This window comes from Salvelinus namaycush, chromosome 1, assembly GCF_016432855.1.
Source record: "Salvelinus namaycush isolate Seneca chromosome 1, SaNama_1.0, whole genome shotgun sequence".
NCBI lineage: Eukaryota > Metazoa > Chordata > Actinopteri > Salmoniformes > Salmonidae > Salvelinus > Salvelinus namaycush.
Window position 1 is genome coordinate 18326211 of NC_052307.1, and position 23152 is coordinate 18349362.

Below are 23152 nucleotides of genomic sequence, written 5' to 3' on the forward strand. Positions count from 1 at the left end.
GAGATGAACATCCAGCATCGTGACACATTTTTTTGCAATAGATACTGTTCTATCACACATGCAATGATGTGCAATGATTTACAAGGGGATAAAAGATTGTTCATTGTTTAAATTAATGCTTTGTTGTTGTAATATCGCAAACGGGCGTGGCAGTTTCAGCATGACTGAGTTCATCTTTAACCAGTGGTGATGGAAGCAGGGGGCGTGATGTGAGAATGTGTTTTCCCAAGGCTCTGCCTCCCTGATTGGTGATGGTGCCAGTTCCACCATGCATCGTGATGCGGCACAACCAAATTACAGTTTGTCACAGTACCTTGTCGCTATGTAATTATCATCTTGTTTTCTCCCCCTTCGCCTGAAACAAGGCTCCACTTGTGTTCTATTCCTTCTGTCTTCAGTTTCTCTTTAACTTCTCTGGACTTTTCAAAGAAACATATCTGTTTGATCCTTTGTATGAAAGACAGCAAAGCATTGATATCACATTCTCAAAATAATAACACTGTCAACTCGGAACAACCCTAACCACTTAATAAATAGTGTCTTTAAATGAGGAGACACTAGTTACAGCATTATGAATGTGTAATAGACTACTGCACAACTGTACAATTGTGTGTATTGTCCATAAAAACATTGTGGGCCTTACAATAAACAGTGAATGACATATGATGTTCCAGGGCAGGCACGTGTGTGTATGTGTGTGTGTGTGTGTGTGTGTGTTTTCTCGTGTGTTCTCATGTGTGTGTTCTCGAGCTGAGTTATACAGATTCATAGTGACCTGCCACTTCACATGTTTAGCCTTATCATGGCCTAGTTAGAGCAGCACCTCAGATAGCCCAGGGTTAGAGCCAGGGTGAGGGCTCCAGAGACAGGCTTCGGGGGAGAGGCTGTTGGAGCACATCATGTAACAGGGAAGGGGGACCATCCATGCCCTCTGAGGCTGTTATGGTTGCGTGGTTCCTAGAACAGAAAGCCTCTACCCTGTCTGCCTCTGCTGTATAGAAACCCCAATACCTTGACCCTACTTGAACTACACTTCCCTTCGTCATGATACACAGCACAATCATGAAGGGAATGCAGCAGTCCTAGCAGCCTGGGAGACAGATGCAGAGCCCACATTCTGTAGTCTGAGGGGAGATTACTTGAACTGAGATCCCTTAAATTCTCTATATTCCCTCCCTTAAACTAAGGTCTTTAAATCTTAAATATACAAAAATCCAGAGTAATAATACATCCACAGACCAATCCATTTGTTTTTGATTAACATGCGGATATTCTTTTGTCCTTCTACTGTAGTACAGATGATATGCTCAACATCCCAGGGATAGGCCATTATTAGGGCTCCCATTGCAGGCAGTGAGTGTCTGGGTTGGTGGGACATAATTGGCTCTGTGGCTTTTGGTGGTGGCTGTGACACTGTATCCTACTCAGAGAGAACATATTGACATCTAATCACTAAGTCAGCATGCTACTCTCTCTCTCTCTCTGTGTGTGTGTGTGTGTGTGTGTGTGTGTGTGTGTGTGTGTGTGTGTGTGTGTGTGTGTGTGTGTGTGTGTAGGTTTATTTCATTTAAAATATTATGTAAAAGAGACAATTTGTGAATCATGAATTAGTGTTGCGCATCTACACAGAGCTTACATATTTTACATGGCCCATTTCAGCAGCTATCTCTGCTATCCCCCAACGCATAGAGAAATTCATTCTCATCTTGATTTGGGTCGTGTTTCTAGCCTGCAGCGGACACACTCTGAACTGTGACAACACATTCAAGTAGCAATGTGCCACAAACAATTAGTAAACAACTGTAATACAGAATGACAGATGAGACATTCTGTACTAACCTCTGGTTAACTCTTAAGAGTACAGTTGACTTGATGCAGAGGGCATGTTTGGGACAAGACATGGAAATATCTATGTTATTTCTTGGTTGTTGGGTAAGAAAAGACAATGTGGAAATTATATTATGATTGATGGTTCCATAGAGGAATGTTTTCTGTGAAAGTGGCCATGGATATGCAGCACTGGGCTGTCAATGGCCCAGTATATGCCTTAGAATTACATTTATATTCTATAATATATTACGTGGTGTTGAAAAGACAGCTCCGACATTCACCCAGTTCTAGAAATCCCACCGATAAAGAGATTTTACCACAATAGGTTATCATCACACTTTGTAAGTAGCCTAGCTGACTAAGAAAGGGACCATGGAGAGTAGTTTATCTCATAGGCCTTCACCAGGAAAACTAGCGGGAATCAACTAAACTACTGCACATTGAAACGTAAATCATTTCTATGATTTGATGTGCATATGATATGTATACTCTTCCAGTCTCTTTTCCCAAAAGAAAATAGCACCGGATTGCAATGTAAATGTCCATATAATCCGTTTGACTGCATATTTCAAGACATGGCATATGAGGATGCAGTGAGATACCCGATGGGTTGGACGATACTTTTCTCGTCAATCCTGTTGAAAAAACATAGACTTAAAAAATGGAAATCAACCAATCCTCCATGCTTAACGCAATGGACAGGTCAAATGCTCTATTATCTAAATGTTGAAAGGGTGTGGGTGATGGAGAGAAACAAAATGATGCAGTTTGAGGCCATGTGGCGGAGAGTGATGCGGGTGCTGGAGATGGGGGTGTGAGCAGGTGTCTGGGCAGAGGTGATGTTGTGGATAATTGTGTGCATCTGTATGTTGTCGTTTGTATGCGTATGTTTTGTATTGTTTAAAAAAGCATGATGATTTTGAGTATGCGTTATTAGTAATCAACATCACACACTCTTTGAATCCGTAGCACACTGAATGTTGCAGATAGAAATGTCATGTCATTAGAGTTTAGGGACTGTAAAGAGCTAATACAGAATTTAGCTACAACACAACTATATTATTTTGGATCTCCCCTGTTCAGAGGGAAAACCTGGGCCTAATCTTAGCGTTAGCATGTACTATACGGTTGATGTCCCTTGTAGGCCTATGATAATAAGTTAACAGTGCCCCCTTGTGGCAGGACACCACTACTTTCTGAAGCAAATTGATTTTCTGATACCACAAAACAGCTGGCCAATCAGACGTTAGAAGGGTTAAATTGTTATTTTGTTGGAGGAAAACCTGACTAATTGTGTTGCCTGTACTGAACAGTTGGGTTGCCTGCACCAAGTTATTTTCATGAGGGTTGCAACCAGAGCGGTTGCAGGGTCATAGCTAGAAGGGATTTTGTCAAATGAACATCAAAAGTTGATTTTTGTATTTTATTTTAGCTATCCCGAACTCATTTCCTAACCTTAACCTGCATAAATTCTCCTAACTTGCTACGAAAAGTCAAATCTGACGTTAATTTGATCCGGTTTGCAGCCAGCGTTGCAGATAGTTGCACCATGAGTGCCCTCCAGCGCGTTAGGTGGCAGTAATGCGCTCACGAGCTGCTCATACGAGAAAATAAAGAAGAAACAGTCGTAAATGGGAAAATGGCTGCTCCTGTTGGATGTGATCACTACGTACGCAGCTGTTTTTTGAAAGTGAGAAGTTGTTTTTATTTCGACGAGATATTAAGACTGTTATTGATTGTCTTATTCGTGTTTCCTGCTTTATAATAGCTAACGTGGTTTGCACAGTCATACCAGACCTATATAGCTAGCTACTAGCAAGCTAGCGCGTTAGGTTGCTGGCTAAATTGCTAACGTTAGCTGTCTGAAGAGGACATTGAAATATGTTAGGTCATGAATCAGGAATTGTATAGTTGTAAATATTGTTTTTGCATTTTACATTAATGTAACATTAGTTTGCTAGCCATGCTAGCTATCTGAATAACGTTAGCTAGCGATCGGCTTGTCATGGTCTTAAATCAATGGTTTGTCAGCTAACGTTACTGTAAATTCATGTATGCACAAGAGCAGAATGTTTAACTAAGTTACAGCATAGAAGTATAATTCTTTGTAATTGTAGGGTTAACATCTACATCAACCCTGAGGTTGCTGTCACAGGGTTGCGACTACCAAGTACCATGATCACCAACAACTGTCAGTCAAATGAATGTAATAATAAATTACATTTGTAAAGCGCTTTTGATTATACAAGAATAATGTCAAAGTGCATAAAATAAAAGTTAATAAATAAAATATAAAATATATATATATATATATCATAAAAGCAACAATCAAAGTATTGGAGGAAGGGTAGACCAGCTGATAAAGAAGAATCTTAAGGCCTGCTTTAAAAGAGCCAACAGTCTGAACAGCTCTGAGATTGTCAGGAAGGAGTTCCAAAGGTGTGGTGCGTGGAAGGAAAAGGCACGGTCCCCCATGGAATGTGTTGGTTTGTTTTTCAAGCCCTGCCCAAACTTGTTTATGTCCCCCAGGCTCCATGTTGTGGTAAAGCGTATGTTTGTCGCCTGTGTCATGATGCTGAAGAGGACCATCAAATGGACCGCTTCCTGGTCAAAGAGGTGCAGTGCTCAGTCTGCAACACAGTACAGCAGGTAATTCTGTTAGAGGGGAACTGTTGTCAGTCTCTGAGTCCCATCTATACTGTTCATTCAACATATCAATATGGTCCCATTGTTTGTCCCATTTAATTTCTTACATCTGGTTCTTCTTTCAGACACAAAAAACCTGCCAGGAGTGTAATGTTACATTTGGGGACTATTACTGTGATATCTGTCACCTGTTTGATAAAGACAAGAAGCAGTATCACTGTCAGCCCTGTGGAATATGCAGGTGAGTAACTGTCCTGTTGTTTGACATATACATTTCCATATATAATTCACCCAAGTTCATCATCTGATATATCTGACCAGCTTCTGACCTCCAGCATATTTTAGATTTCCATTTTATTTGCGAATATTGGTGTCTTAAAACACTTGAATAGCATATCAAATATGTACGGTCATGTTATGTACTCCTGCAGGATTGGACCAAGGGAGAAATACTTCCACTGTCAGAAGTGCAATCTCTGTTTAGCCAGTGATCTACGAGGAAATCACAAGGTGATTGTCAACCTCCGCTATGACCCTTATTATATCTGTCACTGGTCTGTAAATTGTCAATTCCATGGTAATGGTATTACGCTGAGTCTCAGATTTTTCACTTTCAAATATATATCAAACACAATATTGATTTCAAAGTTTAGCAAACCGTACAACTCTAAAATCAATGGTTTTTGTTTGGCATATATATTTATGTGAAAATTCTGAGTCTCAGCATAATTACGTTACCATGGAATTGCCCCAATACAATACTGCTAATGCCATGGCTCTTGTCTTTCACTTGATTTGTCTGTTCAAGACTGTTTTCCTTGTTTCAGTGTGTTGAAAATGTTTCAAGACAGAACTGCCCAGTGTGTATGGAGGTAAGTTAACAAGAGGTCTTGTGATTGCTGTGCATTTCACTTTTATTATGTTGTTTAGTATACACTGATTGTACAAAACATTAAGAACACCTGCTCTTCCATGACAGACTGACCAGGTGAATCCAGGTGAAAGTTATGATCCCTTATTGATGTCACTTGTCAAATCCGCTAAATATTAGGAAGGTTTTCCTAATGTTTGGTATACTCAGTGTACAATATTGTTTTATAGGAATTCACAACCTGTATTTGACAATTTCATAAGTACTTTTCCTCATACAGTTTATAATCAATACATACATAATGTTTTGTTCTCTCTAACTAAGGATATGCACACATCAAGAATAGGAGCTCACGTTCTTCCGTGTGGCCATCTTCTACACAAGTATGACATTTTCTTCATAACACTCTCAAAACCATTGTCATTAGCCTATATGACCCCCCTCCCCAAAAAATTGCATTTATGCCACTGTTAATCTGATGGCTGATACAGCAGGTGCATTAGTGGAGTCTTACTCTTGTCTTCTGGTCTATGGAACGATTTTTAGAATGTTCACTGGTTTTCTTTGTTTTTCAGAACTTGCTTTGATGACATGGTCCGAACTGGGTAATGTCCCTATTCCTTTTCAAATATTGTGCTACTAATCATATATGAATCCTAATTACTTTCAATAACTTATAAATCATATCATCTGCATGACTTTCATATAAGCAGGGATCTGTGTGACCAGGAATATTGCCTCTATATTTCCTCTACAGTGCATATCGCTGCCCACTCTGTATGCACTCGGCCTGGAATATGGAGGACTACTGGGAGCAGATGGACAAAGATATGGCTCAGTCACCCATGCCCACTGAATACCAGGATGCCACTGTGAAGGTATGACACACATGTATTCACTTTGAATGTGAAATGGAACTTTACAACAAACAAAAAGACATGCTGACCTCTTGTGGTCCCTTGTGTTCTGGGATACTGTGACTACCCTGAGCTGGTGTAGATTTACATTGGTTTATTTAATGTGAGTCACTTCAAGCTTGTATATTTGGATATGAGGGATATTTAAACTTCCCTTTTGAAGTTTCAGTAGTGAGCACTACTTCTGCCTCTTCTGGTTTGCTCAGCCTTTCCTTTCTCCTTTTCCCTAACTGTAGATCATATGTAATGACTGCCAAACCCACTGTACAGTGCCTTTTCATGTTCTGGGAATGAAGTGCAGTGGCTGTGGGTCCTACAACACAGCGCAGGATGGGGGACTGATACAGCAGCTCCAGGAGCCACAGCCCCAGGAGCCACAGCAAGAGCCAGAGCATAAGCCCCAGTCCCCAGTGCCAGAACCATAGAATTAGAATATCTATAATTATAATTCTATGGAGAAAACATTAGGAGTCTACCCCATAGTTATCTCTCTACTCCACCCTACTTCCCCAGTCTACACAGACTTAACTATACTATCCACATCTTTCCCAACGTTGCTCTGCCAAGAGTACAGTTAGTCATGCCTGGGTTCCAGAACCTGGTTCCAGGTACTTGGGGTCCTAAACTTTTATCCACAGTCTAGTGTGTTGTACAGCAGTTTTGGGATTGAATTTCAGTTATTACATACCCATTAAAAAGCCATTGCTATTGAACTATTTGTTCCTCAGATAAAAAGCCAGCAGAAGAGAATTGTGAATGAGGAATTAATTCTCTTATAGATTCTCCGGTACCTTTTAGCCAGTAGTTCTGAAATTAGAACTCGCTAGCCAAAAGTGGTCCCCGAAAATTGCGCACTGCGTGACGTGCAGATATGTGCACCACATCATTGCTCTCTGCTGTGTTTGGTGAGCCGTTGGGCCCGCCCTGCAACCTCATTGGATAACGCTGGGCAGACCTCTTGTTGGCTGTCACTCAAATGTGAGGGGCTGAAGCTTATTGACTCGAACTGAAATTGCTAGGCTTGGCCCATTTGGGGAGAAATGGAGGGAAAATGGAGTGGAACAGCTTCAAGAAAACAGTTGCTTTCAAACTAGGGATTTTGTGGCTAATTAAGGTAAAACAGTAATTCTGCTCATAGATTATGCATGTATGAACTATACATTGACACATCCAGTCCAAAGCGGGAGGTTTAAAAAATACTTTTTTAGTCGCCAACGTACCGGAGCATGTCTTTAATGTGGAAATCAGATGCCTATAATATCTAATATAGTCAGCCACACAATTTATTTCCCTATTTTGTCCCAAGTTGGAATGGATTCATATTTGTCAATAATGCTTTCACAAAATGTGTATATATATATATATTTGTATATGTTTTGTGAGGAGTTTGCCAATGTTTGAGCGGCTTTGCATATTTTACAATAGTAATGGGATATAATGTTTATTTGTAAAACTCAGGTATTTAAAAAAATATTTTATATACTGTGTAACATCAAATTGTGTTCATTCCATGTATGAGCTGAATATACATTTTACTTAGTCCTGTGGATTATCATGAATAACACATGTATGTAAATTATTGAATAAATACTGCAGTTAGACAATGGCTGTTGGCAACTATATCTCACTCCATGCTTAACTCATATTGTTTGTACTGTTGCTCAAACAAAGGAGAGAAGTGGAGTATGAAAATATTGCATCTGTATTGCCATTGGTGTCATTCATTGATGCGGGTGTTGGGATTCAGTGACATTTTAACGTAACTAATAATAAATACCCATGATTGTGACGAATATAATTTCAGATTTGCGTCAGTTATTCCAAAATAAATAGTGAATAGTGGTGGTAACGTGTTCTTTATAAAAAACAAATGCAATTAACATTCTGTGAAATGTATAGAAAGCCCAACAAATTATACAAATGTACAGTCTGATACAGACCGGAAACATGGGGGAAAAATAATTATTGCCTGCTTTTGTATAAGCTTTAAATGTTCTCTCTGGTAGGAACTAGCTGAGGGCTGGTTATGTATACAGTAAAGCAAACTGGCACCGCAGATGTGATGCCGTCAGTGGTTCCCAATAGAACTGGCTGCTGAGTTAGTACTGAAGAGACTGGGGGAGGAGATGGCCCAATGATGTGTGGGGCTGGGGGAGGAGTTGTGCCCACATGGAATTCTTGGAACGTGATTATGTCAGTGACTGATGGCAGAGCTGTTGTGCCACCATCAGAAGTCAGACTAGGAGAATCAGTCACTGCAATGATGACTGGGTGTTGTGAAGAATACTCATTTTCTGGGCCTTTTATTGAATCTGCTGATTCATGAATGATCCATGAAAGATGGCGCCGGAAAGGATGCCTGCCGTTTTACTAGCTCTTAATCAACCGTGCTATTTTGTTTCGTTTTTTTGCATTGTTTGTACATAATGTTTTGTTTGTACATAATGTTGCTGCTACCGTCTATGACCGAAAAGAGATTCTAGACATCAGAACAGTGATTACTCACCTTGAATTGGACAAAAAAATATATATTTTAATGAGTTTGACGGTAAGGATATACTCAACACCCGAACAGGCCCTCATCCCAGTCATTTGCTGGAGAAAGAAACTGAGATTTCACGGAAAGAGATCAGGGTGCCGTGTGAGGATCAGGCGACGAGTGGCAAATCTCCCTTTGCCATCCGAACTGTTAGCCAACGTTCAATCGCTGGAAAATAAGTGGGACGAACTGAAAGCACGTACACTACCGTTAAAAGTTTGGGGTCACTTAAATGTCCTTGTTTTTTAAAGAAAAGCACATTTTTGTCCATTTAAAATAACATCAAATTGATCAGAAATGTTGTAAATGAGTATTGTGGCTGGAAACGGCAGATACATTTTTTGAATGGATATCTACATTGATGTAAAGAGGCCCATTATCAGCAACCATCACTCCTGTGTTCCAATGGCACGTTGTGTTAGCTAATCCAAGTTTATCATTTGAAAAGGCTAATTAATCATTAGAAAACCCTTTTTCAATTATGTTAGCACAGCTAAAAACTGTTGTGCTGATTTAAAGAAGCAATACAACTGGCCTTTAGACTAGTTGAGTATCTGGAGCATCAGCATTTGTGGGTTTGATTACAGGCTCAAAAGGGCCACAAACAAAGACCTTTCTTCTGAAACTCATCAGTCTATTCTTGTTCTGAGAAATTAAGGCTATTCCATGCGAGAAATTGCCAAGAAACTGGGGTTTGCCGTCGGGGGTACGCTAAATAGACGCCTCACAAGTCCTCAACTGTCAGCTCATTAAATAATACCCGCAAAACACCAGTCTCAACGTCAACAGTGAAGAGGCGACTCCGAGATGCTGTCCAGTGTCTGTTCTTTTGCCCATCTTAATCTTTTCTTTTTATTGGCCAGTCTGAGTTATAGCTTTTTCTTTGAGATGCTGGCCTTCTAGTCAGATTTGCACAGTCGCCTCTTCATTGTTGACGTTGAGACTGGTGATTTGCGGGTACTATTTAATGAAGCTGCCAGTTGAGGACTTGTGAGGCGTCTATTTGGCATAAGAAATCTATTTGGCATAAGAAATCCCGCTATGCCCTCCGACGAACCATCAAACCTGCAAAGCCTCAATACAGGACTAAGATTGAATCGTACTACACCGGCTCTGACGCTCGTCGAATGTGGCAGGTCTTGCAAACAATTGCAGACTACAAAGGGAAGCACAGCCGAGAGCTGCCCATTGACACGAGCCTACCAGACGAGCTAAATAACTTCTATGCTCGCTTCGAGGAGGCAAGTGTCACTGAAATATGCATGGGAGCATCAGCTGTTCCGGACGACTGTGATCACACTCTCCGCAGCCGATGTGAGTAAGACCTTTAAACAGGTCAACATTCACAAGGCCACAGGGCCAGACGGATTACCAGGACGTGTGCTCCGGGCATACGCTGACCAACTGGCAAGTGTCGACACTGACATTTTCAACCTCTCCCTGTCTGAGTCTGTAATACCAACATGTTTCAAGCAGACCACCATAGTCCCTGTGCCCAAGAACACTAAGGTAACCTGCCTAAATGACTTCCGACCGGTAGCACTCATGTCTGTAGCCATGAAATACTTTGAAAGGCTGGTCATGGCTCACATCAACACCATTATCCCAGAAACCCTAGACCCACTCCAATTTGCATAACGCCCCAACAGATCCACAGATGATGCAATCTCTATTGCACTCCACACTGCCCTTTCATACCTGGACAAAAGGAACACCTATGTGAGAATGCTATTAATTGAACGCTGAGCTGTAGTCAACACCATATTGCCCTCAAAGCCCATCACTAAGCTAAGGACCCTGGGACTAAACACCGCCCTCTGCAACTGGATCCTGGACTTCCTGACGGGCCGCCCCCAGGTGGTAAGGGTAGGTAACAACGCATCCACTACGCTGATCCTCAACACGGGGGCGCGTGCTCAGTCCCCTCCTGTACTCCCTGTTCACTCATGACTGCACGGCCAGGCCAGGCACGACTCCAACACCATCATTAAGTTTGCCGATGACACAACAGTGTCAGTGCCTGATCACCGACAACGATGAGACAGACTATAGGGAGGACCATGTGGTTCAAGGACAACAACCTCACCCTCAATGAGATCAAGACAAAGGAGATGATTGTGGACTACAGGAAAAGGAGGGCCGAGCATGCCCCCATTCTCATCGACGGGGCTGTAGTGAAGCAGGTTGAGAGCTTCAAGGTCCTTGGCGTCCACATCACCAACAAACTAACATGGTCCAAGCACACCAAGACAGTTGTGAAGAGGGCACGACAAAACCTATTCCCCCTCAGGAGACTGAAAAGATTTGGCATGGGTCCTGAGATCCTCAAAAGGTTTTACAGCTGCAACATCGAGAGCATCCTGACTGGTTGCATCACTGCCTAGTATGGCAACTGCTTGGCCTCCGACCGCAAGGCACTAGAGGGTAGTGCGTGTCGCCCAGTACATCACTGGGGCCAAGCTTCCTGCCATCCAGGACCTCTATACCAGGCAGTGTCAGAGGAAGACCCAAAAATTGTCCAAGACTCCAGCCACCCTAGCCGGAGCACCATGTCTAGGTCCAAGATGCTTCTAAACAACTTCTACTCCCAAGCCATAAGACTCGTGAACATCTGATCAAATGGCTACCCAGACTATTTACAATTTCCCCCCCTCTTCTACACTGCGGCTACTCACTTATCTATGCATAGTCACTTTAATAACTACATGTACATATTACCTCGACACCGGTGCCCCCGCACATTGACTCTGAATGGGTACTCCCTGTATATTGCCCTGCTATTGTTATTTTACTGCTGCGCTTGAATTATTTTACTTTTTTTTTTAGGTATTTTCTTAACTGCATTGTTGGTTGAGCTTGTAACTAAGTAAGCATTTCACTAAGTTCTGCACCTGTTGTATTCGGTGCACGTGACATGATTTGAGTTGTAAGTTTGAAGGGAGGTTTGTGTAGCTTCAGCCTCTGAGGAAGATTGTGAGGCTGGGTTAGGGTTAAAACTGTCTGGTAGGTCTGTCTCCTTCCAGGTGTCTGGTATTGCGGTCTCAGCGACTGTTGGCTGAAGGGTTGTCTATGGTGGACCAATGACCTCTGAGGATGACTCGAAAGACTTAGTTCTAAAATAGAACCTGTGCCGAATTACCCATTTTCACAAATATAAATAATATTTTGGTGTAGAGACAAACACAGCACACCTTTTACACTCTCACTATGTAATCTTGGACAGTATGGTGCAATAGATTTATTAGATGACAATTATAAAAGGGACACTAACTCACTGGTTTGGAAGATGTTACCTTCACCATAAAGAAAGCATAAAGGGTGGTCCTTAGAATCTCCACTATGTTCCTTCATTTGTCAAAGAGTAAAATAAATGTAAGTAAAAATGTAGTTAATTTTCAGTTGGACCCTCAACAGTACTATGGGAAAAGACAAGTAGTAAAGCTGCTACACTAATCATGATCTTGATTAGTTGGAGTGTCCTCTTCAGCATTAAAAAGGAGTTTACAGACCAAATGAATACAAATTGAAAGCTGATGTTCCTACTGCATATCCTGTGCAGATAAGACTAGAATCAAATAGGACATTATGAACAGATGTTTGAATGGGGCATGTTTATATGCAAGACAAGATGAAGTGGGTGGGATCAATAATTCATTTGACTAATTTCCATGGCAATATACACAATATAAACTTCTTCCATTTAAGAATGATGGAGGCCACTGTTTTCTCGGGGACCTTCAATGTTGCAGAACTTTTTTGGTTCCCTTCCCCAGATCTGTGCCTTGACATAATCCTGTCTCTGCGCTCTACAGACAATTCCTTCAACCTCGAGGCTTGATTTTTTGCTGCCATGCACTGTCGACTGTGGGACCTTATATAGACAGGTGTTTGCCTTTCCAAATCATGTCCAATCAATTGAATTGACCACAGGTGGACTCCAATCAAGTTGTAGAAACATCTCGAGGATGATCAATAGAAACAGGATGCACCTGATCTCAATTTCAAGTCTCATAGCAAAGGGTCTGAATACATGTTCTATTTATTAATTTTTACAATTTTGTTCTCGCTTTGTCATTATGGGGTATTGTGTGTAGATTGAGGAACATTTAATCAATTTTAGAATAAGGCTGTAACGTAACATGTGGAAATAATCAAGGGGTCTGCATATTTTCCAAATACACTGTAGATAAAATATTTCACCACAGGAATGTTCAATTTCAATATGTGGTTACCAAATCCAGAGACTAGATGAGAAATTAGTAACTGAAGCGTCGATTGGCACATTAAATAGAAAAGACTGTCAAATACACATGCCCTCTCACGCAATGCAGCACGCTTTGACAAAGGTGATTCACCAGGCCATGTCGCTCAAGGCTACAAACTAATTTCAGAATCATAAGCCTTTAAAATTACAAAATATAATTACAAACCAAGTAGTTTGGGTCCTGGATGCAGGTTAGCTGAAACAGAATTTCAGCCGTGTGTTTGCAAGAAAAATGTATACCCCTTGACTTATTCCACATTACGTTACAGCCCTTACTCAAAATAGATTCTCACCCATCTACACAACACCTGATGAAAGTGATTTGAAATTTAAGAGCGTATTTGCATAAATATATAAATATTCATTACTTTGTAGGCGATTACAGCAGCGAATCTTTCCAGGTACGTCTAAGAGCTTTCCACACCTTGATTGTGCAACATTTGCCCATTCCTCAAGCGCTGTCACAGGTTGATCATTGCAAGACAACCATTTTCAGGTCTTGCGTTAACTTAACTACGTGAACTTTACTCTGCCACTCAGGAACAGTCTTCTTGGTAAGCAACTCATGTAGATTTGGCCTCGTTTTTGGTCATCGTCCTTCTGAAAGGACAAGTCATCTCCCAGTGTCTGGTAGAAAGCAGACCAGGTTTTCCCCATAGGATTTTGCCTGTGCTTAGCACCATTTTTTCCCAGCCTGAAACTCCCGTCATTAACACATTACAAGCATACCCATGATGCAGTCACCACTATAGTTGAATATGTAGAGTGGTACTTAATGTTGTATTTACACAACACTAAAGACAAAAAGTTAATTGCTTTGGTCAATGTTCAGCAGTATTACTTGTTGCAAACAGGATGCATGTTTAGGAATATTTTGTTCCGTATAGGCTTCCTTGCCACTGAATTTGGTTAGTATTGTGGAGTAACTGCAATGTTGATCCATCAGTTCTCCCATCACAGCCATTTAACTCAACACTGGCCTCATGGCCATATCCCCAAGCGGTTTCCTTCCTCTCGGGCAACGACTTTAGGAAGAACGCCTATCTTAGTGACGGTGTATTGATACACCATCGAAAATGTAATGAACTTCACTATGCTTAAGGGATATTCAAGGTCTGCTTTTTATTTATACCAATAGGTGCCCTTTGCGAGGCATTGGAAAAACTCCCTGGTCTTTGTGGTTTAATCAGTGTTTGAAATTCACTGCGCAACTGAGGGACCTTATAGATAATTTGACATGTTGGGTAGAGATGTGTTTAACATGATTTTTGAATGACTCATTATTGCTCACAGGCACTAGGTTGGTAACCAGTTTATAATAGTAAAAGGACACGGTGTTTGTGGTATATGGTCACTCTTCGCGGCAAGCCGCACCACGACAAAGAAATATTGAGAGCTTTGACTTCATAACTAAAACCAATAAAGCATGAGTCATATCTTCTCAATTGTCAAATCTAGCCTTCTTTTTACACAAGAACTCACAACTACCCTTCTGTAGAAATACTCAAAATCAAAATGTTGATTTGAATTGCGATTGTGTAGATAAAGACAAACAGAACTGTAGAAAAAGAAACTTTATTGAATAGAAAGAGGCTGCTGATAAATTAGTTAATCCACAGACGACACCACTTCCTGTGAAATAAAAGCAAACGTATGAAGCAAAACATCCACTTGTATGATGTTTTCAATCACCTGCTTTAATAAAAATACAGTATAACAGCCTACTGTACCTCTGCAAAGTCACTGTTGGGTGAAGGTTGTGTAGAAGGAGCTTCTTCACCTTTCTCCAACTCAGTCATACTAGTCTGCTTTGCCACATGGTTGGCTCTCCTGGGAATGGAAAAGGTGAATATAATCTCAATCTTGACACAAACTGGCTAAACGTCAGAAAGAATTCTGAAACACCATGAGAACAGATTGATATTGTGGAGACATTAAGGGGGAAGCCCTACAGTATCAAGCAGTTTGGTATGGTGTACCTTGTGTTTGCAGTCTTCCTCTTAACCAACGCAGCGAGGACACTGATAACAACAATCCCAGCACAGAGGCCAACGGCCCCATAGATGAGTGGGCCTTGCATAGTCTTGGTGAGCTGGTCTTGGCAGGAGTCTCCACTGTAGCCTAAACCACAGGCACAGGAGACGCCCCCATTGGTCTCCACACACTCCCCATTCCCATTGCAGCGCTTTTCACTACACTGCTGGGCATCCAGGTTTCTCACCAGCCAACTGTTGTCCAGAGAGGTGGAGCCAGGATCTGCAGATATAGGAAAGCTGGGACTGGGAAGCTGGGTTGGGGCTTTGGCCTTGACAGAGTTCCCTTTGAGATGGACACCTGAGACAGAGGAAAACATAAGACCAGTTTGTATTCAAATTAGTTTAAGTTATGACAGCGAGTCCAAGAGCTGCACATTTGTTTTTTCCTTAGCACCACACACCAGATTTAAATAATGATGCGTAAACACTTGTGGTCCCCAAGACCAGGATTGAAGAATGCGGAGTTATGATAGCTAAAATCTTTGTAATTGAACTGTGATAATCTTTTCTTCAGCTCATAACAATGGGAAAGGGAGATTGAAACATTGATAATGGAAAGAAGACTCGCAGTTCTCATCTGAAGTGTCAGAGCAGTCAGGATGTCCGTCACAGAACTTCTCCAGGGGGAAGCATGTGTGCCCGTCCAGACAGGGTCTACTTCCAGCTGGGCAGTGGTGGTCTGCGGCACAGTGTGTGACATTGACTGGCCAATGGTCATGGGCACACCTACAGGTCCTACCACCAGGAAGAGCCAGACACAAGTGACTGCAGTCTCCATTCCCATCTGAGCAGAGGTTGGAGCCTGGAAATGGATGAGAAAGAGTAAAGGTTGAAAGGTCACATCAGTAAATGATAGAGGAGTGGGTTGTGTGCAAATGTGTCCTTTCTTACCCATCTGGCTGGACTTGCTGTACGCCTTCAAACTGACAATTTCAGTGTTTACCTCAAACCAAAGCTTCTTAGTCAGTGGATCATCTCTATACCAAACTTTGGTTGTGTCTGAAACATTTGATAGGAACATGTACATGATAAACTCAACATCAATGATAATCCAAAACCATGGTGAAAGGACTTTGGGTTCAAGATCAACCATTATCCTTGTTAGTTTTACTTTGGTTAATGACTAAACAGAGCCATCTACTAACCACAGTAAGACATAACATAGCACTAAGTTCGGGTGGAAGCAGCAGTTTAAAAATAATCCACATTACCACTGTCTGTCACCCAGAGGAGCATGCCGTTGCTGAGTGCAAATGCAGTCAGGCCATCCCCAGTCTTAAACTCCTTGTATCCAGTACCATCAACTCTGACAGAGCCGATCACCCCATAACCTAGAACACAATAGACTTGTTGATAGAAAATAAAGTATTACCTCACCACCACTACTATAGATACAGTACAAACCTTTTTTTATTTTTTATCTATAAACATCGAGTTCCTCACCGATGTCAGCCCAGTAGATTTCATTGCCCTTGTTGGAGAAAGTCAGGGAGGTGGGCTGAAGAGCATCCTTCCACACCGGAGCACGCTTCACCCCATCCATGTAAGCACACTCCACCTGAGCGCCTTCCCCCTGCTTGGCCAGGTTGGTAAAACAGAGTCTTCCACTGAGTGGGTGAAGCGCTATGGACTCCAGACTTCCAATATCCTGAATTAACACAGCAGTGTGTTCCCCACTGGAAGAGGTGACCTGCAGCCGTGGCTGCTTGGTGCTACTCCAGTATACGCTGAGGGTTATCCAGTCTAGAGCCAGGGCTGTAACTGTGTCCCCTTTGAGTTGCAGGAACTGGCCGCGAGGCACCAAGCCGGTCTCCTTCAGCTTGAAGAGGACTACAGACGATTGGCCAGAGTCAGCTAGGTACAGAGTCTGATCTTGCAGGGTGTAATCCAACATCGCTGCCTCGTTGACATTGGGGAGAGGTAGGGCGAGGTGCTCCGGCCAGCTCTTCAGACCCACAGCACTGTGCATGGTCTGCAGGTAGATCTAAAAAAAAAAAAAAAAAAAGTGTAGAATTACAAGGTGGAGAATCTTTGTGTTTATTCCTGAATTGCACACAAATGGCAAGGAAAGTCAACAGGGCTTCCACAGCCTTTCAAAGCCCAGGTTATTACTGACAGCTTTTGTGAAGGTAACCAAGCATTCCTAAACTCTTTAAGCTGCCATGTATACTGAAATAAAACTCAATTCAAATTAGAAGACAGACTATTATTTCACACAATATGTACCTAGTGGCATTGAATATAGTGCAGTACCAAGTGAAATGGGTAAACCTGCAGTGGCCAGAGTCATACCTGTGTGACAACAGTTGGCGAGAGCACCAAGAGGAAGGGAGAGTTGACCAGGTTGGTGCAGGTGAGGCCATCCTCAGCTAGGAGCAGACCAGAGGGACACTTGCAGACCCCTTTGGGGCCTGGGCCCAACACACACAGGTGAGAGCAACGAAGGTTCTCACAGGGACTCTCATTGCTTGTCTGCAGAAGTGGATGAATGATCTGCATCCCAGAACGACACCCAAATCATTAAGCTTACATCGTCAAAAAAGGAAGAGAGATTGTGTAATTACAGCAAACCCATTCAATTCTGCAATCTTATTTAGGTGAAATGAACATAATGGTTTACATAATGCATGCATTAATATGCATTTGAATTGGGGGCTAGTATACTTGCTTTCAGTCCAAAAGGTTGTCCAGGTCGTTTGAGTAGAACTTTGCGGTTCTTTCCAGTGATTTTATGAGCCCTTTGAATAGTTCTCCTCCTGGTGTCTGACCAGTAGAGCAGGTCATTGTAAACTGTGACAGAGAACGGGTTGGTGGTCTCCATCATCTGCAGAAGCTTCAGGAGTGAAAGGAACAGATAAATGTTACAATGCCTTTATCAAGGCCTGGGGTACTTAACGAACCCTATGAGGTCCAGAACCTGCTGCTTTAGTGTTCCATCTGATCATTAATTGCACGCACACACCTGGTGTCCCACGTCTAAACCAGTCTGATTAGAGCAGAACAATGAGAAAAGCAGTGTAACTGGCTTCAAGATCCAGAGTTGAGTTTGAGGGATCTAGGGTATCCAACCCATGTGGATTTAATTTCATGCACCTTGGCATACAGCAACACGCACTACAAGTCTGATCTAGTCATACGCAAACCCATTTTTGTAGTACCTCAATGTCCCCGCCATCCAGGTTGGCTGAGCCGATGCACCGGAGCTTCTCGTCCGTCCAGTAGATCCTCTCCCCTAGTGTGTCCACAGCCAGACCGCCTGGCCAGCTGAGGCTATGACTGACCACTACTCTCCTCTCAGACCCATCCATTCCTGCCCGCTCAATCTTCGCCTCGTTACCAATCTCTGACCAGAACATGATCCTGCAGTTAAAGCCAAATCAATGTTATTTTATTATTGATTACTGACAGTAATGCATAAGCCATCAAAGAACATGATCCTATCATAGGACAGTAGTTAGACATCTCTAGGTGGAAACCAATTCAATAAGCAGGAGCCTGCCCCTGATCAACACGGTTTAGCCACATGTATTAGTTTAGTCAACATCACCTTTCTCCAAATGTATACAAAATCACTAGAATAAAATACTGTTTGAGTGGGTGCTGTTTGTGTTACACCTAAAAAAGAAAACTTACCCCTTCTGTGGCAGGAGTGCCAGAGAGCGAGGTTGTTCGAAGTCCTCATCAAGGATGACTGTCTGATCCAGAGAGTTTAATCCAACAGCAATAATCCGACCACCTCCAATGCCATCAATCCAGTACAGGTTTCTCCCTACCCAGTCAACAGCAATGCAATCAGATTTGATGCCTGTAGCGAGATTAAAAGGATTACGATTATGTTGGTTTTAGTTAACACTGACCTGTGCTTTTTATAAGATGTGCCATTTTTACAGTCGCAACCAGTTTTACAGATTCTCAGTTTAACCACACTAACCTTTGACAAGAGTTCCTCTCTTTTTCTGGTCTAGAGAGGACCATTTTATACTCTCTGAATCCAGGCTGACCCAGAACACTTTCTGATCCCTCCAGTCATAGTCCAGGGACAGGATGGCTTTCTTAGCAGAGGACACCAGGACATCCAGACTGCTGCTTCTCAGCCCAAACAGGAACAGCTCAGTCTGCACAGAGGCCAGTAGGTAGGGCTCACCTGTGGGAAAACACAAGTGGGTTGTTATAGGCCTATGTTAAATGAATAGGAGAGTACTTTCTCCAGGCAATACTCTGCATTCACAAATTCTGTTCACTTTCGTGCAGTCTACCTTAATTAAAAATATATATTTAAAGACGCCATCCAGCAGAAGGAATTTCCATGATTTGTCACTAAATCTGGATTATTTTATTAATAATTACCTGCGATCTTGCAGCGGCGGCCATCAGATTCCAGCAGGTAACCAAGGTAGCAGTGACACTGGAAGGAGCCCTGGGTGTTGACACATAGGTGGCTGCAAACACCTGGTCTACCACCTTCACACTCATCAATATCAACACAGGACACTGTGTCCTCTTGGAGTCGGTAACCAACCTTACAGCCACACCTCTACATCGGAGAAAAATGAAATCGTTAGAAGGGGTCACTCAGAAATCTAAAACATGACAAAGCTGTACTTCAAGAAGCTTTGTAATAGTAGTTGTAGCAAACTGCACAAGCCCCCCCCCCCCCCCATTACTCACTGTTCCCTGTGGTGTGCTGTAACAGTTATGGGCACATTGGGTTTTGTCTGGACACTTGGCTTGGCAGTTGCCACCCTCGTCAGAACCATTAGCACAGTTCCTGACCGTGTTACACACCAGGGCTGTGTCCAAACACTCCCATGTACTACCACACTGGAACTGGTGAGAAGGGCATGTTGCTACCTGACCACCTGGGAAACAAACACACAATACCCAACTTAATCGATTTCTAATACTATCTCAGTTAAAGGCTTTTTTATTTACTGTTACAGATTGTCACCACATACTAATCCAGTAATTAACAAATCATACATAGATGAAATAACTTTAGATACGCACATCCTGCCTCATCACTTTCATCAGCACAGTCCTTTGTTCCATCACATCTCCATGCTTTGGGAACACACTGGCTCTTAGATGTACAGGCCCACTGGAAATCACCACACTTCAATTGGACCATCTTGCAATTCTTAAAGAGAAGTCAATATACTGTGTATTAGATCTAAGTTTTGATTTGTATCACAAGGCAAAAGCACATTAGTTTCCAACGACATCATTCAAAATCAATTGGGAGTCAAATGCATTTAGCTGTCTAGTCACGTCTACATCCTCCAAACGCAGGAATCTCAAATATTACCTAGCATGGGTGCCAATGTGTTCCTGCTCACTTGCCAACTCCTAATACATGTGTCTTGCCAAACAAGGAGTTGGCAAGAGCAGAAACAATTGCACCCAGCCTAAATATTCCCACCTTTTCATCAGAGCCATCTTTACAGTCCTGCTCACTATCACAGACCCACTCCTCCAGCAGGCACTCCTGGCTTTGTGGGCACCGGAGCTTGGTGGTGCACTGGGGGGGCTTGGTGCAGCTCTCCTCGTCAGAGCGATCCCGACAGTCAGGATGCCCGTCACAGCGCATGCTTACGGATAAACACTGACCACTGGTGCAACGGAACTCACCACTATTGCAGCTATCATCAGCTATGGGTCAAAGGGGACATTTGAGTTTAACTTAGTTTGGATCAGTGAAAGTAAAGCGGTGGGAAACCCTGTGGTGTTTGTGCCACTGTTGGAGTATTAACCATCATTTCTTTCAGCGAGCAAATCATTTTATTGGTCACACACGTGTTTAGCAGATGTAGCCAAACGCTTGCGCTTCTAGTTCCAAAAGCGCAGAAATATCCAACAATTTCACAACATACCCACAAATCTAAGTAAAGGAATTAAAAATATATAAATATTTGGACAAGCAATGTCAGAGCTGCTTAGACTAAGATACAGTAGAAAAATATGGAATGCAGTACATACATATGAGATGTGTAATGCAAAATAACTAAACATTGTAATAGTGACATTAAAGTGGCCAATGATTTCAAGTCTGTATATAGGCAGCAGCCTCTGCTAGTGACAGCTATTTAACAGTCTCATGGCCTTGAGATAACAGCTGTTTTAGTCACTTGGTCCCCGCTTTGATGCACCTGTACAGACCATGATCCAATATTGTGCCAGGTCAGCTTAAGTTTCCCCCCCACCTTCACATTTTAGGACTTAAGGTCAACATAGCCCCAGTTCAGTAGTTCATTGGAAGTGAAACTTACCACAGTTGGCCTCATCAGTGCCATCCAGGCAGTCCCTCTCTCCGTCACAGAGGAAGGTGTCTGGGAGGCAGCGGGTGTTGTCACAGTGGTGAGTACAGCCCTCCATGGGCTTCAGGCAGGCCATCTCATCAGAGCGGTCCTGACACTGGGCCACACCGTCACACACCTGCCTCTGGTCAATGCATTTCTTCCCATGTGCACACTGAAACTGGCCTGAATATACAGTACCATTTATGTGCAATCAATAACACTGATAAATGGTGACCTGTGAGGACCATTTCAAAGACAGATCACTAAACATGCATACCATGCACAGTGGTCTACGCAACCATGTTCTGTGTGCATGTGAATAAATTCCAGTATGCTAGTTAGTACAAAGGTTGTTACTTTAAGCATCTTACACTAAAGAGCAGTATTGTCATGATGTATTGTACAATGAAACCAAGGGCAGGAATATTATTCTCAAAACTTCAAACTACTGTTCATATATGTTTTTTAATTATCACTGACGATTTTCTTACCATGTTCACATTCTAATATACACTCTTCCTCATCCGAGCCATCCTTACAGTCCGCCTCTCCATCGCACACATGGTTGTAAAGAACACACTCAATCCTGTCCCGGCATGGTTTAGTGCCAAAAGGACACTTGGGGGGTGCTGGTGCAGACATTGTGGTATTCCCATTGTTGCCATCCTCAGCAACATTGTGATGTTTTTTAAGATAATCAGTAGAGTCTGAATCTAGGGATAGGGTGAAATACTGACCTTACTACCAGAAGGAAGGCAAAAATAAACATCTCACAACTTCTGTAAACTATAAATAAGGATGGATCATGGTTTCAAAATTCAACTAAAGGCAAGTGACACTGAGGGGGCATTACCGCAGTTGAATTCATCAGTGCCATCCAGGCAGTCCCACTCTCCATCACAGAGGAAGGTGTCTGGGAGGCAGCGGGTCTTGTTGTCACAGTGGTGAACACAGCCCTCCATGGGATTCAGGCAGTCCAACTCATCAGAGCGGTCCTGACACTGGGCCACACCATCACACACCTGCTGCTGGTCAATGCATTTCTTCCCATGGGCACACAGAAACTGGCCTAGTGGATGATGAAACACTTCAAGTGTTATGCACGGACAGATTGAAAGTGTGCATTTTTTGACTCAATAGATCTTGGATAACTACTGTGAATACTTTAAAATAGACCCTTTCCTGATTTAACACAGTAAAATAGATGAAAGAAATTGAGTAGAAACCATTTCTTCATAGATAGGAATGGATGCATTTGAAGAGGTACTCAAACAGGGCCCTACCATTATTGCATGCGACAGTGCAGTCCTCCTCATCAGAACCATCCCTACAGTCGGCTTCTCCGTCACACACATGTTGGTGGAGTACACACTCAGATCCATCCTTGCAAGGTTTGGTGCCCAGGTTGCAGTTCAATGGGATCTGCGCTGCTGCACTCAATACTGTTTGGAAGAAGTAGGGCACAACAAATCATACATTCGGTCTATAGGTTTAAGATGTAAATATGAGATGGTCTGAACTACGACACTCAAGGGAATTCAAGATAATCTTTCAGTAAATACACCAATGTGAACTATGGAGGGGTGATTATTCACATCCATTTTGGTACAACTAGCTCACCTGTGATTTCCAAAATTGCTATACAAAGAAGCAAACAGAAAGCCATGCCTGATTAATGCAAGTGGACCAAATAACACAACAGAACAGGTCAAGGATTTTATAATGATGCCAGGCGATACCAATTGAACCATCA

The 23152-nt window shown here is 42.4% G+C and overlaps 2 protein-coding genes across 2 annotated transcripts; one reads left to right on the plus strand and one right to left on the minus strand.

Annotated features, from left to right (window-relative positions):
* The first annotated feature begins 3448 nt into the window (after nt 1-3448).
* LOC120054153 (RING finger and CHY zinc finger domain-containing protein 1-like) lies at nt 3449-8062 on the plus strand. The gene is made up of 9 exons (XM_039001588.1): nt 3449-3520; nt 4360-4479; nt 4602-4717; nt 4908-4986; nt 5304-5348; nt 5672-5730; nt 5923-5952; nt 6105-6225; nt 6501-8062. The coding sequence occupies exons 1-9, from the start codon at nt 3470-3472 to the stop codon at nt 6687-6689; spliced, it is 810 nt and encodes a 269-aa protein (XP_038857516.1). The 5' UTR covers nt 3449-3469; the 3' UTR covers nt 6690-8062.
* Nucleotides 8063-14625: 6563 nt separating this feature from the next.
* LOC120050710 (very low-density lipoprotein receptor-like) lies at nt 14626-23065 on the minus strand. The gene is made up of 21 exons (XM_038997280.1): nt 23020-23065; nt 22683-22841; nt 22239-22468; nt 21891-22065; nt 21370-21582; nt 20523-20752; nt 20111-20240; nt 19772-19962; nt 19451-19637; nt 19035-19247; nt 18737-18908; nt 18262-18463; nt 17772-17936; nt 17396-17596; nt 16547-17087; nt 16315-16434; nt 15995-16102; nt 15648-15905; nt 15047-15386; nt 14798-14897; nt 14626-14699 (listed from the first exon to the last, which is right to left on the minus strand). Exons 1-21 carry the CDS (start codon nt 23063-23065, stop codon nt 14676-14678), a joined length of 4005 nt encoding a protein of 1334 aa, XP_038853208.1. The 3' UTR covers nt 14626-14675.
* Nucleotides 23066-23152: the final 87 nt, after the last annotated feature.

What these genes read in the sequence shown, in the direction of transcription:
- LOC120050710 (XM_038997280.1), bottom strand. Translation starts at nt 23,065, where the DNA reads ATGGCTTTCTGTTTGCTTCTTTGTATAGCAATTTTGGAAATCACAG. An exon ending in CACTGTCGCATGCAATAATG is followed by an intron (nt 22,469 to 22,682) that starts GTAGGGCCCTGT and finishes ATCATCCACTAG; the next exon opens with GCCAGTTTCTGTGTGCCCAT. An exon ending in GTCTTCTTTCCATTATCAAT is followed by an intron (nt 15,387 to 15,647) that starts GTTTCAATCTCC and finishes TCCATCTCAAAG; the next exon opens with GGAACTCTGTCAAGGCCAAA.
- LOC120054153 (XM_039001588.1), top strand. Translation starts at nt 3,470, where the DNA reads ATGGCTGCTCCTGTTGGATGTGATCACTACGTACGCAGCTGTTTTTTG. An exon ending in TCTGCAACACAGTACAGCAG is followed by an intron (nt 4,480 to 4,601) that starts GTAATTCTGTTA and finishes TTCTTCTTTCAG; the next exon opens with ACACAAAAAACCTGCCAGGA. An exon ending in ACCAGGATGCCACTGTGAAG is followed by an intron (nt 6,226 to 6,500) that starts GTATGACACACA and finishes CCCTAACTGTAG; the next exon opens with ATCATATGTAATGACTGCCA.